The sequence below is a fragment of the Asterias rubens genome, chromosome 12, assembly GCF_902459465.1.
Source record: "Asterias rubens chromosome 12, eAstRub1.3, whole genome shotgun sequence".
Classification (NCBI taxonomy): Eukaryota; Metazoa; Echinodermata; class Asteroidea; order Forcipulatida; family Asteriidae; genus Asterias; species Asterias rubens.
The window spans coordinates 5,266,593-5,283,378 of NC_047073.1; the positions used below are offsets into that span (position 1 = coordinate 5,266,593).

At 39.5% G+C, this 16,786-nt stretch overlaps 1 protein-coding gene across 3 annotated transcripts in view; it reads right to left on the reverse strand.

The window, feature by feature from the left end:
* Nucleotides 1-16,786, reverse strand: part of LOC117298008 (ergothioneine biosynthesis protein 1-like) — a 49,749-nt gene that overhangs the window by 14,649 nt on the left and 18,314 nt on the right. For all 3 annotated transcript variants that reach the window (XM_033781223.1, XM_033781226.1, XM_033781225.1), the window contains 12 exons: nt 16,092-16,204; nt 15,551-15,619; nt 14,917-15,057; nt 13,907-14,033; nt 12,312-12,429; nt 10,173-10,336; nt 6,666-6,828; nt 4,891-5,038; nt 3,795-3,887; nt 2,599-2,763; nt 1,999-2,155; nt 855-1,108 (listed from right to left, as the gene is read on the reverse strand). In XM_033781223.1, the coding sequence (XP_033637114.1) occupies nt 855-1,108; nt 1,999-2,155; nt 2,599-2,763; nt 3,795-3,887; nt 4,891-5,038; nt 6,666-6,828; nt 10,173-10,336; nt 12,312-12,429; nt 13,907-14,033; nt 14,917-15,057; nt 15,551-15,619; nt 16,092-16,204 (1,712 nt within the window). The remainder of the gene's footprint in view (nt 1-854; nt 1,109-1,998; nt 2,156-2,598; nt 2,764-3,794; nt 3,888-4,890; nt 5,039-6,665; nt 6,829-10,172; nt 10,337-12,311; nt 12,430-13,906; nt 14,034-14,916; nt 15,058-15,550; nt 15,620-16,091; nt 16,205-16,786) is intronic.

Below are 16,786 nucleotides of genomic sequence, written 5' to 3' on the forward strand. Positions count from 1 at the left end.
TCCATTCGTTCGAGCTCCTTCTCTTCCTTCCTCCATGCACCAACTGTGAAGGCTAGACTTTGACAATTACCAATAGTGTCCACTGCCTTTAAACAATTAATGTAACCATGGTAAACATTCAAAAGCGACTAGGTCAATCAAAGAATTCTCAGGTGTGTTCATAGTCCAATCTGAAAAGATGTGTTTAAAGAGCCTTTTGGAAAAAACATGAAAAGTCATGTGTGTCTGGCAGAGTTCCACAGCAATGTTAGAAAAGGCCGTACTTTGTATTGAAATGTACTGAACCGATACCTTAACACAAAAGGGGAGGGGTTTCAATGGATCGTAGCCTCTGATATAGTGAACTGGGGCTGAGGTCTCTAAATCAAATTCGTGGAAAATTACTTCTTTCTCGAAAACTACATTTCTTCAGAGGGAGCCATTTCTTACAATGTTTTATACCATCAACAGCTCTCCATTACTCGGTACCAAGTAAGGTTTTATGCTCATTTAGAGTAATTACCAATAGTGTCCAGTGCCTTTAAGTGATTTCTTTAGTGTAACTCTTTGAGGGGAGGAGGTGTTACTGTACAAGAGGAAAAGAGTGCACTAAAGTATGGTCACTCTCTGCCATATATACATAGTTGAGAATGTATGCATATGTAGTATAGACTTGCATGGTATAGACTTGAACCATCGTGATTTCTCAAACACAGTATCAACCTCTACCCTTGCAGGTACTATGACATTGGGCCCTGTTTGAAAATAGCAGGTACTGTAGTAACAGTTTCAGACCAGCAGAAAGACTTGGTAGTTTTACTCTTCTTTACAACCACAAAACCATGAAAATGATGAGAAACAACTCATGGCCTTACCTCTGTCGTGAGTTTGGACAGCTCAAAGGACAACTTGCCACAGCCGCATCCCAAGTCCAGAGCGCGAGAGAGGGCGCCCCCTCTGGCCTGGACGGCCTCTTTGCAGACCTTAGCTACTTCGGTGAGGAGGTTACCGTCAGTGGCTGTGTAGTCATCCTGGAGAAACTCGGTAAGGTACGAGTGGGCCTCGTATTGGAACTGGGTGTTTGTAGTGGGCACCATCTCCACTTTCGTACCCATTGGGAAGCATGTTTCTGCAAATGAAGAAATGTCAGCTCTGCCATTTAATAACAATAACAATAACAATAACAATAACAATAACAATAACAATAACAATAACAATAACAATAAAAATAACAATGGCAATGGCAATGGCAATGGCAAGTGCAATGGCAATGGCAATGGCAATGGCAATGGCAATGGCAATGGCAATGGCAATGGCAATGGCAATGGCAATGGCAATGGCAAGAATAATAAGAATAACAATAATAATAATAATAATAATAATAATAATAATAACCAATAGTAAATAATTCAATCAATGTCATACACATACAAAGTATACATTGGTTTTTCACTATTTTCTTGTGACCCAGTTTGGCGACAGATCTCAAACCTGTACAGGGTTGTCACAGTTTACTTATATAGTGGATCACATTAAAGGCAGTGGGCACTATTGGTAACTACTATAAATAATCATTAGCATAAAACCTTTCTTGGTGACAAGTAATGGGGAGAGGTTGATGGTATAAAACATTGTGCAAAACGGCTCCCTCTGAAGTGCCATAGTTTTTGAGAAAGAAGTAATTTTCCACGAATTTGATTTCGAGACCTCAGATTTAGAACTTGAGGTCTCGAAATTAACCATCTAACCGCACACAACTTCAAGTGACAAGGGTGTTTTTTTCTTTCATTATTATCTCGCAAGTTCGATGACCGATTGAGCTCAAATTTTCACAGGTTTGTTATTTTATGCATATGTTGAGATTCACCAACTGTGAAGACTAGTCTTTGACAATTACCAATAGTGTCCACTGCCTTTAAGTGCTAACACTGTTAGCAACTGTTTTGTTGGCAAAAACCAATTCTGTAGTGTTCCTTTAAGGGGACCCCCCCTCTCCCCCGATAAGTACAACAAACCTACCATTGTCTGTAACAGTAGAAATCAATGTGACAGGAAGCGTGGCATCCAACTCCAGGGATCGCACGACGCGGAACCCCGAATGCTGATAAAAGTGACGACGGAAACTATACCTGCCAAAACAAGACATTTCATCACCAGTAGAAATCCAGCATCCACCCTGAAATGAAAATCAATCCAATGAATTTGCTAAGCAAAGTTATGGAGAGCGCATTGTCCGATTTTATCAACTTTTTGACAAGAAGACAAGGGTCGACTTCACAAAACTCTTCCTAATTAAGGATCGATCCTAAGGATTTAGGACGAATCCTAGCCTTAAGACCGATCTTATGTAAGACTGGTCCTAGGATCGATTTCACAAAGGCTGTGTTAAGCAGGACGAGTCCCAAGTAATATCTACCCGAAAACAAACTCTCTACTTTATGCCTGTACAAACGGTCGTATGATTTGCACATCCGGTGACCGTGTAGAATTTGATCTTTAAAGAAAATTAAACAACTATTACAAAAAAAAAAAAAAAAATTCTTTTGTTTGGGGCAAACAAAAATTAAAAACGAAGAAATCACAACCCGAGTGGGTTTGGTCGCTATTGATTGGGCTTACCAGAATCACATTATGTCTTCCATCATAAGTTGGGGTGCTGAAATCATCATACAAATAGTGAGAGCCACTAGATGGAAGCCCGTTGAAATTATCCTCCATCCATTCCCATAGGTTGCCGAATACGTCGTAGAATCCAGACTTGCTTGGCGGGTACATATTGACTGGCTTTAGGGGAGGGGAAAGGGGGTGCACCAAGAGTTACCACCAAAAAACTAAAATTGAAGACAAGTTTTCAACGGTGCACAACCACAATCTTCTTGTTCACTTTTTGCACCACACCACTGATGCAGCAGTTATCTCATTGTTATTTATATGCCAATTAAAGCCATTATACACTTTCGGTACAGAAAAAAAATAAAAATTCACAAATTTACAAATAACTTACAGGGTTTACAGAAGGTCAAGGTAAAAGACTTATCTGGAAATATTATTCCATGAAATGCTTTACTTTTTGAGAAAACATTGAAACAATTATCAATTCTCGACAACGAAAATTACGGATTTATAGTAAACACTATTATGTCATGACACGGCGAAACATGCGGAAACAAGGGTGGGTTTTCCCGTTATTTTCTCCCAACTCCGATGACCGATTGAGCTTAAATTTTCACAGGTTTGTTATTTTATATATAAGTTGTGATACACGAAGTGTAAGCCTTTGGACAATACTGTTTACCGAAAGTGTCCAATGGCTTTAAAGGTATTTGGTACGTTTTGTAACACAAAACACAATGTCCATACACTTCCATTAAACTTACACGGTTTGAAGATACATGTAGATGAAAGATTCCCTTAAAATATTACTTGCTGACGGCTGAGGCGTTGTAGTTTTGTAACATGAGGAAAGCAATGTCACAAAAATAATTTTCATCTTAGTTTTTAGACGTACATATGTATTTACAAATGTACCAGTTTTGGTATTGAATTACATTTTAAAATAAGTTTGTGTCTCAATGAGACAACAATTATTTTTGTGACCAGGGGTCGATTCACAAAGAGTTAGGACTAGTTGTAGGAGATATAAAAAACGCATGGCTAGTCCTAAGTTAGGACGAGTAACCTTGTCCTAACTCGAGATAAGACTGTCCTAACTCTTTGTGAAATCCACCCCTTGTTCCTTTACCCATAGGCCATGAGTAAAGCAGTTAGTATATACAAGTACACCCGTGAAAGATACAACTGACTTGATAGTTTACCGTGCATGTGGCAAAGGCCAAGTTTCCATTAAACTTCTTCTTCAGATCATTGTGGAAAAGGTGGTCCCTTGACAAATCCAGTCTGTCAGATGCCTGCAGTGAGAAAAAAAGGCGGAAAAAAAGACAGGAAAAAAAAAACCATTTTAAGTTTTTAACCACATTGACCTATGAATAGTGGTCTATTTCGGACCCTGGAGCACAGAAAGTAGCCGAGCACAACCAAGGCTTACCAGGGGTAACCAGCCAAAATACCATGTCACATGTACAAAATGTGACTGGTAACCTGCCAATTTTTGCTTAGCGATAAGTTTTTAGGCACTGTATCTCAACCCATGAATTTGTAGGGCCACAGTGATACTCCGAGAAACGTCTCATGCAGAAATGTTTCTATCGTGTGATTCATGCTACCGGTTGACTTCAAACCGGGGTGCTTGCGTAAAGAGCCTTGGCCAAGGCTATCCCTACCTTCTTACCAATCAATAGCATCCACAGGCATTTAGTACAAAATGGTGTGTGACCAGGATTGTTCAAAACTGTGGGCGATCTGGACCCAAACTTTTTCATGGTTGTAATTATATATATATATATTATGGTTAATTTATTAACTGCACTGGCAGCCAAGCAGGCCGAAAAAGTACATTTACAAGTAAAAATATAAATCTATATATATAAACATGTAATTATTTTAAAATCAATATCCCTACTGTGCAATCTGGAGTATTCTATAGATCTTCCTCATGCTGTCACCATCTTGATCATGTTCCCCTTTTCCAATAACAGTAATGAATGCTAAAATTAATTGCGCATGGCACCAGACTATTATTTCGTCAGCTATACTCAGTTTGGTTACAATGTGTTGGAATGGAGTAAAATCAGGATGACCAGACCGTGAGGTCTTCTCTTGATTATGTTTCTGAAATATAATTTTTATTTTGTGTGCGTATCGATGGAAATTTGCATGAATGCAAATTTCGACCGATAAGTATCGGCACACAATTCCTGCAAATTGCCCGATACTCTAGCTTGTGCATGTATGGGGAGAAACTTGAAAGTTGCCATAGGTAAGAATAGGGTAAATACAAATAGTTTGCTTTACATTTTTGTCTCTGATGGCATGATGCTCAGCTTCAGTCATGATACGATACTGCGGGCCTTTCCATTTAGCATAGGCTTTGGACTCGTGGTAGTTGACTGTCACTGGCCAATCCCATGGCATGGCGATCTCCTCACACATTGTACGCAGTCTGTGCGTGAACAAAGAGAAATTCACCAATAGTTACACATGTACACTAGTCACTTGAAACCCAAGGAGAATAGTAGTAGCTTCGTATACAGCATTTAGGTCCATGGCGCTTTAACATTATTAGCACTGGTCACTGGGCCTTAAACCTAAACCCTCCAGCTCCCGGCGGAGTATACGGCTTGTGCTGCCTAATATGTAGCGCACTAATAAGCTAATCAATCACAAGAACCATCTCTGCGCTCGTACATGTATGTAGGTAGAGAACTATTACATTTGTACATGTATAGTTAAGTGTCTTGCTCAACGACAACAAGTGTCATGAGCAGGATTCAAACCCACACCCTGCTAAACAGAACCAGTTCGGTGCTCTAATCCGCTCGACAAGAACACTCCACATCAAAGCCTCTTACACACTACATGCTGATCCGGAGAATGCTTAGTATTCATAAGAGGGATTAAAGGCAGTGGACACTATTGGTAATTGTCAAAGACTAGCCTTCACAGTTTGTGTATCTCAACATAAGCATAAAATAACAAACCTTTGAAAGTTTGTACTCAATCGGTCATCGAACTTGCGAGATAATAATGAAAGAAAAAACAACCTTGTCACACAAAGTTGTGTGAGTTTAGATGGTTGATTTCGAGACCTCAAGTTCTAAACCTGAGGTCTCGAAATCAATTCGTGGAAAATTACTTCTTTCTCGAAAACTATGGCACTTCAGAGGGAGCAGTTTCTCACAATGTTTCATACCATCAACCTCTCCCCATTACTCGTCACCAAGAAAAGTTTTATGCTAATAATTATTTTAGGAATTACCAATAGTGTCCACTGCCTTTAAGTGGAGTGTGTTTCGTACACTTTTCAGGACCAACTGAGATCTTTTGAAGAAGGACATTGGACTAGAGCCAGCAAAGCTACGGACATTAATAATAATAATTTGGGGGGCTAATCGTGTTTACTCGCAGCTAGAGTTGAATTGCGAAGGACGCGGCTACAACGTGTTCGAGAAGCAGGCATGCAAGGGCGCATTCAGCTGCCACAGCCATATCAACCCATTATGACCATGGAGCACAGCCAAGATCGAAAGTGTTTGATTTTTTCCTGAGGTAGGAAAACCGGATAGTCTAGAAAACCCTCGTGGCACAGCAGAGAACCAACGCACAACTCAACTCACACAGTTCGAGAAAAGGGCGATCAAAGAAAAATAAGCGTAACGCGAGGGCTATCAGGCTCTGACCGTGCAATTTTGATCTGATCGCCCTTGTGGTTTAATGGGCCAAGTGGGAACGCAAAGAGTGATCCGACCCTGCAATTTGAGGGCGACTCCCGGTAATGCCTGCCCACTACACCCTTGAACAACCTTCATTGGTCAACTTTGAATCCACATCCGTTCCCCAAAAGGGGGATCAATGCGTGATCATACTCAAGTGGGAACGCAACCGCAATTTCACGTCTGCAACTAATCCTGTTGTGGGATCCCGATCTCGAAAATGTTGATCCAGTGGGAATGCGCTCAAAATCCCCTTGGGAGTTTGCCGATCGTTCCCTTTGCTGATCGTTCCCGCGATGGGAAGATCACCTAAACAAACAAACAGACAAACAAACAGTGTCACAACCACAGACTCACCTGTACTCCTCGTCGTTTTCGTTGTTGTTTTCTGGTAGGCTGTTGCTGTAGCCATTGGAGGTGCCAGTAGTGTTGCTGCCATGTCGTCCACTGGTCTGGCCATTTCTGCCTCGGTCACAGTGAGTATAACCAGCCAACACGCCACCACAGTTGGACACACAACCTGAAATAACACAAAAATCAACGCCAAAATGTTCACTACTTCAGGAGTAAGTTTAAAGCCGTTGGACACTTTCGGTAAACAGTATTGTCCAAAGGCCCACACTTCGTGTATCACAACTTATATAAAAAATAACAAACCTGTGAAAATTTAGGCTCAATCGGTCATGGGGAGAAAATAATGGGGAAAACCCACCCTTGTTTCCGCACGTTTCGCCGTGTCATGACATGTGTTTTAGAAAAAAATCTGTAATTCTCGACAACGAGAACTGATAATTGTTTTAAAGTTTTCCCGAAAAGTAAAGCATTTCATGGAATAATATTTCAAGAAAAGTCTTTCACCATTACCTACAGTAAACCCTGTAAGTTATTTGTAAATCTGTGAACTTTTATTTTTTTTTTTCGTGCCGAAAGTGTATAATGGCTTTAAGTTTGGGGCATGTTCAAGTCCTCTAAAATAATCATACTCATCAATTTATTGAATGGTGTCACAGCAAAAGAAAAAGTCTCAAACCGTGATCCAGATATTTGGAGGTACATTGAAATAATGGCAATTCCACTTTTCACAAGTTATAGCTTTGTAGAGAAAGTAGGTCAAAGAGTCTATGTAACTTAACCAAATACCTGAGACAAAAAGTAAAATAAATGCAAAAATTATTATTGTTCAATGATTTCTATCAACACAACACCCCTCCAGCTATGAAATGGTAAGGCCCTCTGCTGCCCTCGAAACAACTCCTTATAAGGGAATGCTGTGCGCGTTGCGCGTATCGCGTGATGTGGCACAACTGTCCCGGCCGTGTCTCTCGACTAATAGGAATGAAGAAACTGTCTTATAAGCACAGGTGAAAGCTTGCGTGTCACGCCCATGTTTCAACACTTTTTACTGGTCATAAACAAAGGTTTATACACACGCATGTGACGCGCTCTCCACCAATAGGAATAGCGAAACTGTCCGAGGTATTTATGAATGTGATATCAAGTATCGTAAACCCCAAAAGAACTGGTTAAGCTTGTTGTTTGGACCAATATCAATAGGTTTGTTATTGTACATTAGACATGTACATGTATAGGGATACCAAGTGAGAGGATACTGGTCTTTGACAATTACCAAAAGCATACCCTGCCTTTTTAAAGGCAGTGGACACTATTGGTAATTGTCAAAGACTAGCCTCCACAGTTGGTGTATCTCAACATATGCATAAAATAACTAACCTGTGAAAATTTGAGCTCAATCGGTCATCAACTTTGCGAGATAATAATGAAAGAAAAAACACCCTTGTCACACGAAGTTGTGTGCGTTTAGATGGTTGATTTTGAGACCTCAAGTTCTAAATCTGAGGTCTCGAAATCAAATTCGTGAAAAATTACTTCTTTCTCGAAAACTATGGCACTTCAGAGGGAGAAGTTTCTCACAATGTTTTTTACCAACAACCTCTCCCCATTACTCGGCACCAAGTAAGGTTTTATGCTAATAAATATTTTGAGTAATTACCAATAGTGTCCACTGCCTTTAAAGTTTAACAGCAGAGTTCATTTTCAGTTCAATCAATTACTTCCTTTTTCCTCTTAGTCTTGGCACAAGACTGTGTTTTGATGTGTTTTATACATGATCACTAGCCGTAAGCCACAAGCATGACAAGGTGTAGGTGCGTGTGATAGCAGTTAGTATACTGTAGTGTCTCCGGCATTTTGCAGCGACGGTTCCGTTATCCAAAATATAAATACTACCATCTTGAGCCAAGACTAATTAATGTGCTTTCAGATTCCTGGAAACCATCATGGGAAATTCTAATGGTTTCTTGATCCATAACAAAAGTGAGACTGCAATTCTTACCACTTCCTTTACTAGCTTTTTAAATGCAGCGTTTTATGTGAGAATGGTCACGGCTCAAATTCATAGAGCTGCTAAAGCAGAGAGTCCTTAACGAAAAAATATGTCCTGGCTGACTTTGCAATTTGTCTATTGATAACTTCCGAAAAGACAAACATTTGGGGGGGGGGGGAATCCTCCACACAAACAGGACAGAAATGTAAGTTTCCTGGAAGCCTTTTAAAACACAAGGAAGTTGAAAACATGACAAGTTACATTTTGTGTTTTGAAGGTAGAATCATACTTTGGTCATACATGTACCCTCAAAAAGAAATTGTTAAATTTGTATGTGAAAGTCTACTTTTCATAAGGATGGCAATGATAGTAAGCTTTATTTTCATGTCATAGTAGATTTTGAGATATTGCATGGTGAGGTATCAATGTACATTCAGTTTGTGGTAACACCATCTGTAAAATGTATTTACTTTGCCGAGTAGATTTTGGAGAAGGCAGCTTCCGAAGACAATCAGAGTATACTGATCAAAACCTACTGTCTTTTCAGAACCATCCAGACTCAATTAGAGATTATCATTACATGGTGTTACCGCAAACCTAACTGTTTCGTAATTCCACATGCAAAGTTTCAAATTCTACTTAGATTTTGGTCTTTTGTAACTAGGTCCTGCATAAGGCGCTTTATAAATGTTCGTTTATTATTATTTGTATTCTACTACCGCGGAGTAGATTTTGAAATACAGGAGACTGAAAAGAACTGTCCTGCTTATTTACAACTTCCTCGGTCTTAGCTGGGACTACTACTTTTGCTTAGTGGAACAAGGGGACTTTTCGTTATCCCAATGTTTTAACCAGCTTGCTCTTGTCATAGCCAGGAGTAAGCATCCTGTTAAATTATTTCGTCAAAAGTGCAATTATTGATTACAAATCAAAAACATTATGTCAAGCATCGTCTGCAGGGGAACTGTTAAATTTCTGTGGTACATGTTTGATTGTTATACCTCGGTAACAAACTGTGAAGTTTGATTGGTCGAGAACCAATCATGTGACGCGCATCAAAAACGCATGTAACATGAAAAGTGATGTACACCGGTGTACATCACCTTGATCGTTCCCGGCGTTGGTCGATTTCCAGCGCTGTGTACGAAACACCTGCAGGATCGAGGGAATTGTTTCCCATTCGTCTGCTTATTAAACAATGAATAGTCCGACGTAATAATATTTGAAGATGACAACAGAACTTCGAGAAGAGGAATAACAGTTACATGTATACAAAGATTTTAACGAAACAATTGTTGCATGCTGTGACTTGGGTCCATGGGTTTTGTACACCCTCGAGTGCCATTTCCCCCCTCGGGTGTACAAAACGCCATGGACCCCGTCACAGCGTATAATGCTGCCCTCAATAAGGCCAGACAGGCGGTTGGTAATCGCTGTCCCAACTGCTGTCAACTACACACAGATGTTCGAGACGTTCTTGGTAAAAACTACCTCAACAGTTTTTTTTACTGATTTCCTACCTTTGGTGCAGACCCAGAATATCGGATGATTAACCTTGCGGAAGTTCCTCCACTGCCAGCCTTCCATGGACCAATACTGCTTCTTTCCGTAGCAACCACTCTCGACAAACTCCAGGAATTCCTTGTTCGTGATCATATACTGTGTTGCCTCAAATGCAGGAACCCTAAAACAATGCAATTATTTAGTACATCTCATGTTTTCCTTTCATTTTTTTGCGAACCTGTGCCCGAAGTGACAAAATGTGTTTGTACATACACCACTGCCACACCCCATTTTACTTTCACACCTCCTTGTTTTATCGAGAATGAGAGAGCAAACTTATTCTTAGTAGGTATTTCTGTCTATTTTTAAGGCACCGGACACCTTTAATATTTGTCAAAGACCAGTATTCTCACTTGGTATATCCCAACAAATGTATAAAATAACAAATATGTAAAAATTTGGACTCAATTGGTCATCGAAGTTGCAAGAAAGAAATGAAAGAAATGTGTGTGCTTTCAGATGCCTAATAAAAGGCTACAGGCCTGAAGTCTTTCAATATTTGAGTGAGGGAACAACAACTATGTTACTTCAGATCGAGAGCTGTTTATCACAACTAACAATTATTTTGAGCAACTACCAAAAGTGTCCATCCAGTGCCTATAAACATAAAGAATAATGTAAATCGATTTTACTTTAATATAATATGAAAAAAGATTCCACACCAGTTTTGCTAGATTTTCACTCTTTAAAGCCCAACAGGGTGAACTTGTTGAGATTCCTAGGCATAACCTTCACACACCTGTATGGCCATGTACTTTGTCAAAAATCTTTTGAGGCGTAGTTGAATTGTTGACAGGGACTTCCTGTTCGACTTCAATAGGTTCATTCAGAAGAAAAGAAAAAGGAGTGGGCCTGGAATTTTTTGAAGTGTTTAGAGTTTAAAGGGAAGGTACACGTTTGGTAATTGTCAAAGACCTGTCTGCTCACTTGGTGTATCCCAACATAAGCATAAAATAACATGCCTGTGAAAATTTTGGCTTAATCGGTCATTGAAGTTGTGAGAAAATGATGAGAGAAAAAGCACCCATGTTGGACGAATTGTGTGCTTTCAGATAGGAATAAAAGACTTCTAGCTAGAAGTTTTTTATTATTTTAGTGAGAAATTACCTCTTTCTCAACAACTACATTACTTAAGAGTGAGTCGTTTCCCACAATGTGTTTTACTATCAAGAGCTCTCCAATGCTCGCTACCAAGTCAGTTTTTAAGTGAGTATTTGTTTTGAGTAATTACCAAACCTGTACCTTCCATTTAAATACTCATTGGTAATACAGACATGGAAGGTCATGCATGTCATCTTGAACTCTATTGTATACAAAATGCGGACATGCATTCCATCCAGGGTTGGGTGTGTAGCACTTGTCCTTCTGCAACAAAGCTTTAAACATTTAATTTAACATGTTTAAATGGGACAGTGGACTAGTTGCATTGACGTCATCACGCCACCCTCTTACTACACGTAGAGGTACATGTAAAACGACAATGGAGCTATGAAAATGCACAACTACACATGCAGCATACAGAAAGGCCAATTATGGTTTTAGTGTCACAAGGTCACACCAGGGCTCGAACTTGACACTTGACTGCCAGCCCGTATTCCAGCCCTAGTTTTAGTGTATTCATAGTGTCCTCATGGTGTCCTCAAGGTGTACTCATAGTGTACTCATGGTGTCCTCAAGGTATACTCATAGTGTACTCATGATGTACTCATGATGTACTCATGATGTACTCACGGTGTAATCATATTGTGTACTCATGGTGTACTCATATAGTGTACTCATGGTGTACTCATTGTGTACTCATTGTGTACTCATAGTGTTCTCATGGTGTCCTCAAGGTGTACTCATAGTGTACTCATGGTGTCCTCAAGGTATACTCATAGTGTACTCATGATGTACTCATGATGTACTCACGGTGTAATCATATTGTGTACTCATGGTGTACTCATATAGTGTACTCATGGTGTACTCATTGTGTACTCATTGTGTACTCATAGTGTCCTCATGGTGTCCTGAAGGTGTACTCATAGTGTACTTGGAACAATTACTAAGTAAAATTGTCACAGATGATTATTTAATAAGAATTTAAATTTACTCACTTTCTCACACATTCTGGATACTCATTGTCCCAACCATAGGAGGGGAAGTTGTAGGGTTTTCCGATGGTAACCTCACACTCTGGCACAGTTATCATCTTGTTTTCTCCCATGCCATCACCTTTGTAAAGAAGGGGGGGGGGGGCACAAAGAAATCATTTTCCCCTCAAGGCAACCGGGATGAATGGCTGTAAAATTTCATAAATTGTGCGAAGGTAACAATGGGTAGAATAAGTCATTCCTCGCAAAACTTTGAGCAAAACACCTGCAAAGAATACTCCTTGGGATAAAAGTGGGGTTAATAACATTCCAATGAAAACAAAATCTGTCTGCCCCCGACTACAAAGGCCAACCTTTACTTCCTCTAAAGAAGTTTTGATTAAAAGTGCATTTAAGTTCTTTTAGGCTGGGCATTGACATCAAGTGAATTGAGTGTATACCATTCATACCACATACTGAATTGTCCTAGAAAGACCCGCCAAAATAAAGTTTCTATGCTCATGGTTTAAAAAAAAAACACACTTGGGTTTGTCGGTAAATTAAACAGCAGGAAATAAACCTATGAGATTACAGGCCTGTTCTCCAAACATTTCCATCACCATAGTGCTTCAGGCCTTGAATTTCGATCTTAAAGGGGCACAGCAATTTTCCTCCGGTTAGAGGAAAGTTTAAGTATAAAACTAACTTTGCAAAGGGCACCACAGAAAAAGCACAGGACGCCCAGCAGTTGCTGTGGATGTCAGGGCTTATTTTGAGGCCTAGTGCTTCAAGTCCGACCTAAAGATATTCTAGTTCAACAAATCTTTCTAGTAATCCAGTGAGACGTCTTCCAAGGACTGCACCTACTGATATTCATTCCATTGCTTTTTTGTTTGTTTGCTCTATTGCGCCTGCGGCAAACAATATGCCGCAACACATCTTTGGTATTTAAAATTAGTCACGACTAGTGTCGAAGTCGCCACTGCTAGAGATGTGACTAGTCAAGTAGTAAATTTCAGCAGCCATCCAGCCGTCGACTTCACCACACTCTTCCTAACTTAGGATTAATCTTAGGATTAAGGACAAATTAAGTTCTGTATCTTAGACATTCGAACGCATTGAACCCATACTAAGTCCAGATAGGATTAATCCTAGCGCTTCATGAAATCGTGGTAAGATACATGTAGATAATTTTGTAACTTTACCAACAATTTAAATAAGATTGACCTGCAAATGCATGGGCCTAAAATTATGGGAAAATGCCTGCAACTGCCTAGGCGGGGTAATTACTAGTTAACAATAATTAATATCTACTGCTTACAACTTTAACTAATGCGCAGGTTCTTCCTTGTGAGGGGCAAACACCACCAAGCCAAATCCAAACCGGCTACATTGGTTAAAGAAAATAGTAGCGAAGAAAACTGTCTTAATAATCGAGATCCTTATCTGACCAGAGCGGACGGTGAAGTGGGCGAGCATTTGTTATGCGCCCCTCGTTGTCGTTACACCCCAGCAGTTCTCAAAAGAAGAAGGGAACAAAAGCGCGCGTCTTTTGTGCCAAAAGCTATATTTCTTCTTACAGGAATTCACTACACAAGCTTAGTATTTATCATATTTACCATGTGATGAGGGTCCCACTCGCCAGTCATGAGGAAGACGTAGAAAGTGGATAGGAAGTTGTTGAATCAGGACTGAAGAGGTGTCAATATGGATCCTCTCATGAGCAAAACCCATGAACAACGCCCACTATAGGTAAACAACAACAACAACAACAACAACAACAAATAAACAACCCAATGGAAATGAACTGCAAGACCAAAAATACTACACATACAAAAGTAAGGAAATGCAAGAAAACTAACTGTAAGCAGACAAAAATTTAAAAATAAACAAACCGAAGAAACGACGTAACAACAGCAGCAGGCAACAGTTTTGCCATTGATACAACTGAGAGTTTTAAACTTGTACGAATTTGGCGCCACAAATTAAAAACGATGAATTCGCAACAGGTACCTCTACAATCATTCGCTGCAAAAAAAGAGATGTGATGTAAAAGTTCGAATTCACATTCGGAGTGAGTATCAACCAGGCTTTAGTTGTTAGCATTTTAAAATGTGTATAATGCTTGTCTGAGCTTTCTAGAAATAATTCACAGTTTATTCTCCCTTTTCCCAACATTGGTGTAATGTCTTGGCAGAGCAGTCTAGTTCATCAAAGGACCTAAGGACAAGTGTTGTCAACAGCAGAGTATGGCGGAAACTCTGGTCGTGACAGCCTCCCTATGTTGGCTGTCTCCCTACAAATAAATATTTTTGTTCGGGTGCCAGTCAGAGGCCATACAACGGTTAACTGCCCAGTAGCCAGGGATCACACCCAAGTTTCAGTACAACCTGGGAAGCGGCAGCCAGAGATCACCTTTCGCGATGCAACTTTTCAATCTTAATTATTAAGTAAAAAAACTCAAGGGAAACTAATTGGGTGTGTAATTTGTTGTGGTTATATTTAGGGATAGAAATACATAATAATAACATAATAACTTCATCTTAGCAGAAAAAAAAAAAAAAAAAAAAGCAGAAACTGGAGCTGACAATAATTCTAGACACATTATAACTACTTAAGCATATCTTACCCAGGGGCTGTCCATGTTTATGGGCAGTTGCAGTGGTGTATCGGAGATGACTTTGTGAATGCTGTTTCGCACCTTGCGGCGATATTCCACAACATCTGCAAGAGGTGGCCACTTGAAGCTGCCCCCCATCCGATAGTTCTCCTGCATTTTAAAAGAGGACAAATTTAGTGTTTTATGTTACCCGGAGAATGTCCTGCTTTAAGTTTGAAGAAAAGCTCATTTTCACAAACTGTACACAAATCTTGCATGTACATGTACTTGACATGGTTTCCTGTTACCCGTTTGTCTTATTTGATCGATTGATCAGCGCTTTGATCTGTGCTAAAGGCGCTATATAAATACCTATATTATTATTATTATTACAAGAGCAAAAGGAATAACAATGGAAAACAAATCAAAGGAAAAAATTATTATTAAAAATAAATTAATAAATGAACAATTATTGTCTTGTCTTGTCTCCTTGTTTGTAGTTTGTATAGGCTGTCCTAAGTTAACTATTTTTCCTCCATCCTCTGTGCTTACAATTTTGCTTATCTATGTAATATTTAGGATTGTTATAATGTATACATTGAAACAAAAATGTTAAATTAACTTTGTTTAGTGACTAGCCAGCTGAACCAAATAACCAACTCACCGTATCATCCCATGACTGTTCATCTACTCCAGTCTCAAACATGGTCTCAAAGTATAAATCCAAGCGCCCCTGGAAGTAAAAACAAAAACACATTGTTAATTTCTTCAGAGACGATTCAGAAACGGCCAATATTTCTTTTCTTGATGTGTAATTATGTACTGGTCGTCTACTTTGTAGTACAATGTATGTCTAAGGTTTTTTTGTGTAAGTTTGTTCAATTAAAGGAGTTGTGTCAGTCATAATAATCAAAGAGGCCATAATCATAATGAAAAGGGTGCACACGTGCAGTAACTGGAACCAACATTCAGCTGCTGACAACACCAGAGCTTGGGTCTGGTGAACTGAACGCTCGGCGTAGACACGCCAGTGCTAATTCGGACACGGTTGAGGTCTTAACCACATCTTGTCTCATGCCAGATAGTTCATGCAGGCATTAAAGGCCACTGGCTCCATGCCCCCCTGGTCATTGCCCTGGTGCTCTTGAAATGCTCATGGGTAGGATGCAATTTACCGAGTGGCAATTCAAAGTAACTACACTTACCTCAACAAGACCAGCAAGCATCATCTTATTCCAGTAGACCACGGCGGTGTGAGTGTAGTAGAAGATGAGAGGTAGACGTAGACGATCGGGACACTTGTAGAATGCATCCTCGGCTGCGATAGTTATAAAATTGAATCAAGGTTCATTAGCCAGGATATGGTAAAAGGGTGTCCACATTTTCTGAAAATTTATAAACTGGGTGTCCAAATTGTTCACTTACAATCAAGTAAATAACAGATAAAACAGTGTGTTACAGATAAAACAGTGTGTTCAAATTTAAAACAGGGATTCCAAAAGACACACAGAAAACAGACACCCCTCTGGTTTTGGTTTACACTGCATTGTAAATTGAATGTCTAACACAATCATGACTAGTGAATTTGAATCATAACCCACTTGTTGGGGCATTTTCCATTTAAAAATAAAGCCCTATGTACATTAAAGGCAGTAGACACTATTGGTAATTACTCAAAATAATTATCATCATAAAACCTTTCTTGATTACGAGTAATGGGGAGAGGTTGATGGTATAAAACATTGTGAGAAACGGCTCCCCCTGAAGTGTCGTAGTTTTCGAGAAAGAAGTAATTTTCCATGAATTTGATTTTGAGACCTCAAATTTAGAATTTGAGGTCTTAAAATCAAGCATCAGAAAACACACAACTTTGTGTGACAATGGTGTTTTTTCTTTCATT